Source organism: Tachysurus vachellii, chromosome 7, assembly GCF_030014155.1.
Source record: "Tachysurus vachellii isolate PV-2020 chromosome 7, HZAU_Pvac_v1, whole genome shotgun sequence".
Taxonomy (NCBI): Eukaryota; Metazoa; Chordata; class Actinopteri; order Siluriformes; family Bagridae; genus Tachysurus; species Tachysurus vachellii.
The window spans coordinates 26,506,961-26,520,122 of NC_083466.1; the positions used below are offsets into that span (position 1 = coordinate 26,506,961).

Here is a 13,162-nt window from a genome sequence, read left to right on the forward strand (position 1 = left end):
TGCCTGTAGTTCTTGATTACCTGGATGACCTGCAGAATTTGCTATATCCACTGTCCTGGAAGTGGCTGTGGATTGTCTGGTTATGTGTGCACTTTGATTCTTTAATGCACGCACCTTTGCAGTTGCCAATGACATCTGGTTGGAGTGTGTGGTGATGGCCTTTGATACAGTCACGTCATCAATGCACTTGCTTGTTTGAGTGTGTATGAGTATGTGTGTGTGTCAAATGATTGTGGTTGATCTGATTTATAGCTACTCTCACCTTCTACACTCATCCAGTAAATTGTGTGAGTGTTTTGCAGTGTGTACAAGTGTCTATGTGTATATGAGTGTATAGTAAGCATATGTGTGTATAGGAGTGTGTTTGTATATGTGTGTGTGAGAGTGTGTGTGTGTGAGAGAGAGAGAGAGAGAGAGAGAGAGAGAGAGAGAGAGAGAGAGAGAGAGAGAAAACCTGATCCTGTACACCTCTGATTGTGTTTATATGAATAATGGCGATATTCTTCTCTGTTTGCCTGTCAGTCTTTTTGAGTCTGTAAACACACCCAGCTGCTGCTGAGAGTATTTCCTCTTCTCAAGCACGTAACAAACCCGAGACACGTGATCTGAAGGCCACATCACCTGCTCCAGGTGTGCTAGGAGGAGGAATAGAAGTCCCCTTGGAAAAGATCAGTCTCTTCTGTTCCAGAGACAAACTGTATGTACAGGAGGGATCAAAACCAAACCCTGGTGCTCTCTCCATTCTGATATAGAGCCACCGTCATGTCCATAGCAACGGCTATTTCAATCGGGCTTTGTATTAAGCCAAATATTGAATGCATTACGCACATTAAATGCTACCAAATCCCCCAGAAAGTAGAAACCAACATGAGTGTAGAACCCTACATGAGTGTAGAACCTTACATGAGTGTAGACCCTTACATGAGTGTAGACCCTTACATGAGTGTAGAACCTTACATGAGTGAAACACCCTAAATGAGTGTAGAACCTTACATGAGTGAAACACCCTAAATGAGTGTAGAACCTTACATGAGTGTAGACCCTTACATGAGTGAAACACCCTAAATGAGTGTAGAACCTTACATGAGTGTAGAACCTTACATGAGTGAAACACTCTAAATGAGTGTAGACCCTTACATGAGTGTAGACCAGAGGTATTCAACTAAAATTTAAAGAGGTCCAGTAAGAGAAAATTTCTTGAAGCAAAGGTCCGGAGGATCATAATGTCTAACTAGTTAGTGTGATATATATATTTAAGTAGCCTAGTAGTTGTATCAACATCTGCAAGCAATCAATACCTGGCTGTCAAATCAAATAAATTCAGTACAATTCAAAAACATTTTGACAATATTTATTGTCACGTAACATAGAACTGAACATATGTATGATTGTAGATATGTATAACGTTCTCTCATTAAATAAATAAAAGTAAGGCTACATTTCAAAATAAGAGAAAATAAATAAAATGTGAAAATTGTGTATGTTTAAATAAAGTGCTTAACTTTCCCTTTTATATCTTAGTGAGAGAACTGAGCTCTAGCTTGGCAGGATGTTAAACCTGGGCTTGAATGGAGTCAGGGCCGCTCTCATACACATGTGGAGGTGCTCATTAGTGAGCCTGGAATATTTAGTTTGGATTATGTTCATTGTAGAGAAAACTGCCTCGCATTCAGATTTGAGTGGGTATGTTTGTTCAAAACCTTTATGTTTTGTCTCATAATGGCGTTTCACATTTTATGTTCACTTTTAATAAGTGACACGGTTTCTGAACATATGAGACACACTGGTTTAGTGTGAAGTGGGAAGTATGAACAGAAATGAATCTGTCTATTCTGTATTAAATGCTCTATTTTCGCTGTCCACTTTTGGAGAGCGGCATTTGTTCTTTATTCTCCCTTTCTCCGTCTCACTCATCTGTTTTTCTCTCTTTCTCCGTCTCACTCGTCTGTTTCTCTCCCTTTGTTTTCTACATGTATCACTATCTTTCTTTCATGTGTAACTTTACTTTAATTCTCTCTCATCTGTCTTGCGCTGTTGAGTCGCAGTGTTTACTTCAGGAATGCACAGACTTGATTGGTCTGTGCGTTTCCATTACCTTTACCGTAAAGACTGCAAAAGCTGCGCCGTTAAAATAGAAGCGCTTCGTCAAGTTTTAAATCATAACCTTTTGTTTTGGCCGTAGGTCCGGGTCCGGATTGGACAGCTTCTTGGTCCGGACCCGGACCGAGGTCCGCCTGTTAGTGACCTATGGTGTAGACCCTTACATGAATGTAGAACCTTACATGAGTGAAACACCCTAAATGAGTGTAGACCCTTACATGAGTGTAGACCCTTACATGAATGTAGAACCTTACATGAGTGTAGAACCTTACATGAGTAAAACACTCTAAATGAGTGTAGACCCTTACATGAATGTAGACCCTTACATGAGTGTAGAACCTTACATGAGTGTAGAACCTTACATGAGTGTAGAACCTTACATGAGTGAAACACCCTAAATGAGTGTAGACCCTTACATGAGTGTAGACCCTTACATGAGTGTAGAACCTTACATGAGTGAAACACCCTAAATGAGTGTAGACACTTACATGAGTGTAGACCCTTACATGAGTGAAGAACCCTAAATGAATGTAGACCCTTACCTTATACTTACCTGATTGTAGACTCTTACAGGATTGTACAAACCTACATGAGTGTAGAACCTTACATGAGTGTAGGAACCTTACATGAGTGTAAGAACCTAGATGAGTATGGAACCTTACATGAGTGTAAGAACCTAGATGAGTATGGAACCTTACATGAGTGTAGAACCCTGTAAAACCCTACTTGAGGTTCCAAGTGGAACCATTTCAGAAAGCTACTTCACTATCCATGAGCCTTTTATAAAATTAAAAAAATTCAATTATAAATTGCCATATTCAGAGTTTGCATCCATAAATTCTGACAGTAATCATACAAACCCCCAGAGTTGTCAAAGTTGGGAATGCCATGCAGGATGATACAGTGCAGGAAGAGAGGAGATGTGTTCATCTTCATGGAGCCACTGAGCAGACTGTTCAGGATCCATACATATCTGAGAAAAAGCATCAGTCACATCAACATCTCAGCTTAACGTTTAACTTAATCAACCTCTTGTAGTCTGCCATGTTGGAAGTCGGAAATTTCTGGAATCTGATTTGTATTGTGATCTGTTTATTCCGTTGTTTGGAGCACACTGGAAACCTGCTGCAGGGTTTCTAACACCATCAGTCCAGATCAACCTGATTAAACCTCCTTTTTGATTTCCAAACCCTAAAGCTTGTGTGTAATGTCAGGGTTGAAAAACTGCTAATGATCGCTAATCATAGTGCTAGTCTATAATGGAGGTCAAACAAGCAGCCAGTGACTTCAAAATGAAGATATCCAGAATTGAAAAACAAGGAAGGAGAAACTGTAGAAAACAAATAAATAATGCATGGACTGAGATAATATAGAAATGTAAAGAAACGACTAAACCAGCACGGTTGCAGGTGCAAACAGGTGCATATATTACAAAAACAAAGCAATTACAAGTTGAGGCACATGGTAAAATCTAAACAAAAGCACACAAAGGATAAAAGACCAAGCATATGCAGCACTCGGTACAGTGAGAGGGAGAATTTGTGACACTGGTTTTGTATTACAGAAATTTGCTAAAATATTTATTGTTCCTTAGGCCAAAATTGAGATTTTTAAGATTTTTTTTAAACCCATGTGAAACCTCGATAGCTAAAGATTCAAGAAGTGAACATAGTCCTGCACTATTAAAAATTAATGTCCTTAAATGCTTCTCTGTCATAGGGTATGAAGAACCTTCAACATCTAGAACCTTACATGAGTGTAGAACCTTACATGAGTGAAACACTCTAAATGAGTGTAGACCCGGAATGTCTAAACATCCAAAGGTTCTTTTGACTATAAAAATGTTCAATTTAATCCATTTCCTGAAAGGGTCTTTGGGGAACCAGAAATGGTTCTTCTAGTCATCCCTGCCACCTTTTTTGGTTCTTTGTGGAATCTTAATTTTTAAGAGTATATAATTAGTTCAGCTTAACCAAGCAGACTGTTTGTACAAATGGCCACGAGACCCTCAGCAGATAAATCATCATCAAAACAGAGAAGAGCGCTTACACACTCCGTGTTGTGACATTTTACAGCGTTTTAATGGCGTAATAAAAGGTTAGGTACAGGAACCAGTGAGATCAGTGAAGAGGTAAGAGGTGGTTTTGATATTATTATTATTATTATTATTATTATTATTATTATTATTATTATTATTATTATTATTATTCTTTTTTGCTAATGTCATACTTATATTTAAGTCAAAGTTTGATGTAGATGATTTATGTGTCAGATTGAACTTGGGCGGTTGGTTGATAGCAACGTGAAAGCGTCTCAAACAAAAAACAAGAAGACAAAAGCAGCAGGTTCGGCATCCAGCCTGGTTTGTTTTGCCATTTTGTTTAGTCGTTTGCTTTGATCCAGGTGTCATTGTGCTGGACTGAAAGACTCCATTGTAACAGAATTAATGCAAACTGATTAAAAACCATCTTCATCAAAAGCTACCCTTTTTATTTAATTCATTAATCATGGGTATGTGCTTTATCTGGAGGCTATCCTGTCATGTTCTTTTAATGATTCATGTAGCAATACAGATCTATTTCTGTGGAGTACACAGACTTCTGTAGAGTTCTACATCCATGTTTCCTTGAAAAAAAAAATCTTCTTCTTCTTCTTCTTCTTCTTCTTCTTCTTCTTCTTCTTCTTTACCAGGTCAGTGAATTTTGGTTGAAGGAATTCTTTAAACACATATTGTTTGTAATGAATGTACCATGTACTTTTTTTTATTTTGATTGCTTTTCTTCATTATGTTCAGAATTAAGATTGTCCTCATTCCCTTTTTTCTTTGTTCTAACCAGGTCAGTGAGATTTTAGAGGCAGTGGGGGCTCAAGTTGTTAATGCTCTGGGTTGTTGATAAGAGGGATAGGGTTCAAGCCCCAGTGCTGCCAACCTACCACTGTTTGGCCCTTGAGCAAGGCCCTTAATACTCACTGTTCCAGGGGTGCTGTATCATGGCTGACCCTGTGCTCTGTCCTCAACCTCCAAATTTGGGATATGCAAAAGAATTTTGTTGTGTTGTAATATATATGTGGCAATAATAAAGGCTTCTTTTGGTGGAAGGATCAGAATGTGCCGTATCATTTATAATTTTTTTATTTTGAATGTCGTTTTTCAACCAAGTGCTATAAATGGGCTAGTGAAGTATGGTAGTGGGGGCGTCATGTTCTTCAGTAATTGTTAGTGGAAGTCATTCTTTATATTATTTATATATTTTTCGTATCATTTTGTGTTCTTTTTAATAAAGAATTAAATAATGCATTATGGGATTCAATTGTTAGAAATGTTTACAACCCATTTTACCTTTTCTGTGAGGGCGTCATCATAGCTGAGACTTTATCGTCATAGAATTTTCTCATGGCAAAGCGATCCAGTGCCTGATCCGCGCTGTAGCACACACAGAAATCCACAGGTACAGTTATTAATACATACATAAGGAACTGATTACAGCTTATTTAAATTAGGTATTTAATATATTTAACAGTTAAACTCAAGTTCAATAGCAGAAACTGAATCAATACACACAAACACTCACACACACACGCACACACACACACACACACACACACACACACACACACACACACACACACACACACAATACAAGAGAGAGTATCTAGTAAAGCCAGAGATTCCAGCATGGAGAAGCTGAATGTACTGGTTAAGTAAACACAGGGGAGGGAAGGCTGTGTGTGTGTGTGTGTGTGTGTGTGTGTGTGTGTCCTGGCTCTAAACCAATACACACTGGGAATTCTTCATCAGAGGCCTCTCTCTGTGACTCTGAATGGACTGTCTCTGAACACACACACACACACACTGTTTAAGCTCCTGCAGGGTAAAGGGCTGGCTCACACTCTATTTCACAGCAGGGGTGTGTGTATGAAGCAGATCAGCAGAGATACATATGATAATGAAGTTTAAACCATATGAGCAGGTGAGTATCAGTGACCAAGAGCTTACACAACACACACTGTAACCATGACAACAACACTCTTACAGGTAAAAATAAGTAACAGCTAATTAACTGAGCTAGCTTGCTCAAATATGTCAAAGATAGATAGATAGATAGATAGATAGATAGATAGATAGATAGATAGATAGATAGATTGATTGATTGATTGATTGATTTACCTGGCGGAGATGTCTGTGAAGTGAACAAAGGAAGAGATGATCACTCCGATCCTGCCTTTACCTCCCTGCAGCACAGAAAACAACATATAATAATAATAATAATAATAATAATAATAATAATAATAATAATAATAATAATAATACAGCAAATAAACAAACAAAACTGAATATTAAAAATTGTTTGCAAAATAGCAGTAAAATTACAACAAATAATGTCACATATTTATAGATAAATAAAAAATAAAACAAAACAATAAATAAATGATTTGTAATTTAATTAAAAAATGGCAGTAAAATACAGCAAATAATAAAAGTCAAGTAAGATGTAATAAATAAATAAATAAATAAATACTTTGTATTTTAATAAAAAAATGGCAGTAAAAATGACGCAAATAATAAAAGTGAGTTAAATTGAAAGAAAAAGAAAGAAAGAAAGAAAGAAAGAAAGAAAGAAATAAATAAAGAAAGAAAGAAAGAAAGAAAGAAAGAAAGAGTGTTTTTTTTCATATTATTTCATTTTTTACTTTCATCTTATTATCATCATCAGGCCTCATACATCACACAGGATGCCAATTTTTGTTTATTTAATTTGTATATATTTTTTTCACAGCATTCACAAAAGAAATATGGTGTTAATAAAAACCCACTGATTTTAGAAAAAATGTATCATGATTGTGTAAATATGTATAAAAAACTAATTTATTGGCTTCGTAATAATGTTTGTTCTTTTCAGGACATTGAAAGTTTTAGTTAAAACATTTAAATACATACAACTATACTAAAAAATTGATTTGTGAAACCCATTGTTAGCAAAAAAACTGGGAATAACAGGCCTTATTCATTAAGCTGGAAATGAAAAGATTTATTCATAAATTGTTCATATGAGCTTTTACACAAGAGACTTAGAATCTGTGAAAATCCATCACTTTGGAAAAACTTGAAATTTTACATGAGGGACGTCTGTAAAACATTCACCCAGACACTTAGCTCTGAATAAAATAAACACACACACACACACACACACACACACACACACATACTTTTCATTATGTGATGTTGTCCATAATCACATGGGAATGTAGATTTTTGTGTCAAACTATTTTCTTTTTACTTCCCTTCTTGGCCTTTGAGTAACTTGCACTTCTACTTTTCAGTTGTTTGCTGATTATTCGTCATTTTTAGCTGTGTGGACTTTAACTTTTAATGACTTTTGGGGGTGTCACCAAATGCAAACGAGCTGCCCTGTGCACAGGCATCAGGCTCGGTTTTGTCACAAAAGTCTGCGCACAACTTTAGTAGATAATGTGTGTGAAGTGTGTGAGTTGTCTCACCCTGCAGTGGATGACCACCACATGCAGCGGGTCGTTGTGCAGCCAGTTCTCCATGGCCTTACAGATGGTGCAGATCTTATCCAGAGGAGGAGCGTGCAGGTCCGGCCAGCCCGTGTCTAAAGTCTGAGCGAAATCACAGATATCAGTGCTGCTGCTTATCGGGTTTCTCAGAGTAGAGAAGATCAAATCAGATCTAAATACCTCAGAACTCAAAGCTTTTACTATGGAAGCATAGATAAAAAAAAAAAAAAAGTGATTTTGCAGATTTCTTCTGACCAATCAGAATTTAGAATAAAGATAAGAAGAGTTTTTTTTTTTTTGGGTGGTGTTGGTTCAAGCCTTTGATGACTAATGCTGCTGTTACCAAAAACGCAGTCAACACACTCCACCCACACACTTCAGCACTTTCTGAGAGATCGATTTCCATTACCTTAGGGTTCATCTTGGTCAGGTCATGTTTCTTCTCTGACAGGTTGATCACCTGGAACAAAAACAGGAACATGAGCAAACCTTGAAGAGAAAAAAAAAAGAAACAACTTGGCTTTTCGGACAAGCTGGAAGAGCAATACTGTGTGTCATCACTAGGGTTATAGTCAGTAATGTAGTAACATACTGCCATAGAGTGCGACTGAATCCATTCACCATTTTGTCTTTCAGCTCGACTGAAGAGAATTTTCTCTCATTATCATTCCAAATGAGTAAAAAACAAGTTGAGACAGACCAAGAGATATACACTCATCATAAGACAGCAGATAACACTGGACATTTCATGTCTGGGTAAACAGCCATTATTGTCTCTAAAATAGGGGACTGTTGCAGCCAAAAATAGTTGATTTTGCTGCTTTTTTCAAAATTTGCATCGAAATTTTTGTGCTTTTTTATGAAGAACTACTTGAAATGTTGAAAGCATGAGATTTTTCTTTTAAACTCCTCCCCTGTGTGATGTCATGACTTTGTATGTGCGTTGTACTCATGTTCCAGACTCGTGAATAGAAGAAATGTGTCGCGAGTCGATTCTATGCAAAGAAAATTCTGCTGTTGTTTTAAAACATTTTGTTAACTCCGCAACATCGCAGAGTTTGCTTGATTTTGCGTTTATGTCTGCATCCACAAACTAGCACAATCCTGGAGGGACTGAATAGTAGGTGATCAAATCATCTCACTCACAAAAAAACCTTCACATGTTTCAATATCTGAGTAAATATTTATCTAAGTATTTTATCTTATTTTCTGATCATTAAGTTTCAAGTAACAAATAAACTGTCAAGATTTCTTAATTGTTTTTGTACATTATTCATTATTTAATTAATTATTATTATTATTATTATTATTATTATTATTATTATTATTATTATTATTATTATTATTATTTTTGTATACCGTTTTGGACATTGTCACAAAGTAAGTAGCTTACAGACATACATAAAATTATTAAAATATATATCATTATAAATATAATTAATTTTTTTTCAAACATTAAGAAATGTTCTTGGATCACATTTTGATGTAAATAATGCATTACATTTAGAAAGCTGTTCAATGTTAGTTAACATTTGCTAATGTTAACTAACATTGAACAGTTTTATAGAAGAACATTAATTAACATTTTTTTGTGCGGAACTTTATTTTGTGCCTAATGTTATATATTCTGCAACTTTCTTTGAACATTTTTTTTTTGTTTAAACAAATGTTTCTACTTAAACATTTATACAGTACAACTTCGATAAAAAAAAATGTTGTCTGATGTAGTATAAATGTTTATGTTTGTATGTGTATAAATGGAGAACATTAAGAAACATTTTTCATTTTGCTCTAACATTTTCTATCATTGGAATATAAACAAAACATGTTTTATATAACGTTTAGATACATTTCTATGACTCTGCAGCTTGACTAATAGTAGGAACGGTAAGCAAAGTTAAAGGTTGCGGGAAGGTTGTGTGAACGTTCCGAAAGCATTAGGTGTAAAACTATTATTACAGCATATGTTTACAAATGTGACTTTATCAAATTTTATAATCAAACCTCCTTGTAGCTTCCAAAAACTTTCTAATCAAGTTTTATGTTCTCAAGGCTTAAACTTTACATTCCTCATGATTCTGTATTACGCAAAAGGATGTCATGTCATCAAACCCTTACAGTCACAATGAGCGTGTTAATTGCTGTTGTCTCAAAAGCCAGACTTTGAAAAGAGCTTTCTGTGCAGACGTTCCCTGCATGGTGTTCACAAGACAAGCTGAAACTCATTCCTCCAGGGCCTATAATCCTGAGCTACTGCTTCTTCCAGCAATTCTTCCATTTCTCCTACACTAGAGTGTGTAAACACCCAGGCGTGTCTTACCAAATAGTTATCGGCATGTTTGGACTTGAGCATGCGCGTGACATCCTTTAGATTGTGCAGGTAGGTCTCTTCAGAGCAGGCCTGTGGGAAGGAGACGGCAATGATGCGCTCCGTCACATAGGTCAGGTCAAGTTCGTAGCCTTCTTCCATCTCTGCAGAAAAAAAAAACACCACAGCCGCCGGCCGCAGGTTTAACCTGGTTGTTTAAGGCATGTAATCAGTACAGTTCTATTTTCTTGTGTTTGGCCTTGTCGTAAAACATCGCGTAATCACACCACTGTAAAAAAGCAGAACATCACAGCGCAAACAAACAAGACAAAGCATAAAAGCTTAACTTTCACAATATGCACAAAGAGAACACAGCTGAAATTGCTTTACTTATATACTCGTAAAGGTTTTACTGCGCAAGGAGGGAAAAAAATTTATAGCTGATATGTTTACACGAGGGAAGCAAATACTGTACTTATATTATACATTTATTATACTGTACTTATTATAGTTTTAGAGAACAGTTTATATAGTACAGGCTAAAATATCAACATAGGATCTGGAAAATATGATAAGAAACATTAACTAGTTAACCACAAATGAAGTAAAATACAAATAATTGTGAAAACTGGGACAATTTATAAATATTTCTGCAATTTGTCTGCGACATGTTTTGCTTTAGGAATGTAAAAAAAAAAAGTTTTACACTTTATTATTTCTGCAACTTTGATGCAATGTTTGTAGTCTGGTGTAGTATAAATAAAGTAGTAAAAATAGATTAATTAAACTTTATAAATGTTTCTCTGACCTTTATTATCTGTAGAAACGTTTATAATATTTGTAAATATTTTACAATGATGTTACCACATTTTTAATTTGTGTAAAGTTTTACTAGGAATATTTAGCAACTTTTTGTAGTGTAAATATCTATGTGCAATGTTTATAAATGTTTCTGTAATGTTCCTTCAACGTTTTCAGGTGCAGAAATGTTTAACAAATGTTTTCACGTAATATTTGTAAATATTTTTACAGCGGTATTACAATGTTTTTACTTTTTTTTACATATAAACTGACATTTGATAAAGCAAATTTCAGTTCGAATGTCTGAGAAGTCGTGAAATGTTTAAGTATGGCTTAAATCACGTCTTGGCGTAATTACACAGAAAATGCACAGTGGCCTGCTATTATGTTTCTTGCTAGCAGAAATGTTTATTGTTAGTGTTTGTATGAAAGTGTCCCAGCTAGCTAGATAACTAGATTAACTCAACTAGATGATACAGTCAGCAGGATGTTTGTCTAAACAGACAGAATTATGAAACTTTACAGTGAATGATTCCTGATCGCTTTGCTACATGTGGTGTCCAGGATCAAGCTAAACCCCGTGCACTTCCTGTGTTTCTAAAACAAGGGGAAGCTTCCTGTCAAATGGCTTATCCATCCCGGCTTATCCCAACACAGTTATATAAACAGAGAGAAGAAGCTCGTGAAGCTGCAGGTCCTGATCCTGTGTGTTGTCCTGCTTGTGGCAGAAAAACATGGCTTTGACTACGAACAATCTTGTTCGTAGTCAAACTACGAACAAGATTCTAAATAACTGATATTTAGATCATTAATTGAATCTCAAACCAGCTTCATTTTGTAATGAGTTACAGATACAACTCCAGCAAGGTTAAAGTCTGAAGTATTTTTACTTCTAATGCTGAGAGATATTTACTTTCCTGTGCAGTATGTCTTCAACTTTCCTAGATAGATAGATAGATAGATAGATAGATAGATAGATAGATAGATAGATAGATAGATAGATAGATAGATAGATAAAGATACAGACAGACAAAGAAAATGGTCGGATAGACAGACAAACAGGCAGATATATATATATATATATATATATATATATATATATATATATATATATATATATATAGAGAGAGAGAGAGATGGTCAGAGAGACAGACAGACAGATATTGAGTGACAGATGGTCAAATAGACAAACAGAGAGTCAGACAGAGAGACAGCTAGATAGATAGATAGAGATACAGACAGACAAAGAAAAATGGTCAGACAGACAGACAAACAGGCAGAGAGAGAGAGAGAGAGAGAGAGAGAGAGAGAGAGAGAGAGAGAGAGATGGTGAGAGAGACAGACATATAGCAAAAGATGGATGGGCAGATAGACAGACAGACAGATATTGAGTGACAGATGGTCAAATAGACAGAGAGTCAGACAGAGAGACAGCTAGATAGATAGATAGATAGATAGATAGATAGATAGATAGATAGATAGATAGATAGATAGATAGATAGATAGATAGATAGATAGATAGATATGGTCAAATAGACAGACAGAAGAGTAGCAAATAGAGAGAGAGAGAGAGAGAGAGAGAGAGAGAGAGAGAGAGTTGGTTTGAGTTATAATATCATTAGATTGTTGCTCACATAACAGTTAACTTTAGACAGAAAACTGAATGTTCCTAAAAGAGTAACGTTCAGAAAACATTCTGTAAACATTGATAGCAAGATTTGTGTTCTAGTTTCTGCAACAACTGACAGGAAGTTTCTCCTATTGAGTTTAAGACAAATGGTTACTTAAGACAGTTTTCTGGGCGTGGTATTCAAATTATGCAAATCTCATGGTGTAGTTAACGCCCCTGATGTGTCCAGGTTTTTTCAAGTAGAAGATTCAGAGATGGTGATTTAAGGAATGTTTACACAAGAGTATTTAATCATAAGATGCAGTATGTGCATTAAGGCTGAAAAAAATCAGGGAAAGAAAATACGGACTGAGGAAGTTTCCTTCCCTGTGATAAAAAAAGGCGTGTCTTGTTTAAATATTGTCCTGTTTGATATTACATTATAAAGCCATGTTCATAAAGACTTTCTTAGGTCCATCTGGATATATAGTGATATACGTCTGTTTATACGTTATCTACGTTTGTTTAAGGTGTGTCTTCCTACTAGTGGAACTGTTTGTGCTTTAATCCAGTGAGAGTCTGATCGTAAACTGTCCTCATGCTGTAGCTTTGAACATGAATGACCGAAGTCCCGCCCTCTCTATCTTCTACACTCAGACAGTTTTCTACATGCTGACATGTGCTGTCAAGAGGTAGGTTTTTGAGGAATACCGAAAAAGTTCTCATGAAGGCAACCTAATTGTTTTGAAGTCAGAAACCACAGCAGTGAAATCTCTTTTTTGAAGCGTTTTATAACTCTGTAAAAGCAGCAGAGTCATGCAAGA

General features: G+C 35.8%; 1 protein-coding gene across 1 annotated transcript in view; it reads right to left on the minus strand.

Moving 5' to 3' along the window:
* Positions 1 to 13,162, minus strand: part of LOC132849009 (tensin-3-like) — a 56,388-nt gene that overhangs the window by 31,717 nt on the left and 11,509 nt on the right. The window contains exons 2-7 of the mRNA XM_060875173.1: positions 9,941 to 10,092; positions 8,030 to 8,080; positions 7,600 to 7,722; positions 6,269 to 6,333; positions 5,441 to 5,524; positions 2,961 to 3,073 (exon numbers count right to left, since the gene is read on the minus strand). Of these exons, the coding sequence (XP_060731156.1) occupies positions 2,961 to 3,073; positions 5,441 to 5,524; positions 6,269 to 6,333; positions 7,600 to 7,722; positions 8,030 to 8,080; positions 9,941 to 10,090 (586 nt within the window). The 5' untranslated portion in view covers positions 10,091 to 10,092. The remainder of the gene's footprint in view (positions 1 to 2,960; positions 3,074 to 5,440; positions 5,525 to 6,268; positions 6,334 to 7,599; positions 7,723 to 8,029; positions 8,081 to 9,940; positions 10,093 to 13,162) is intronic.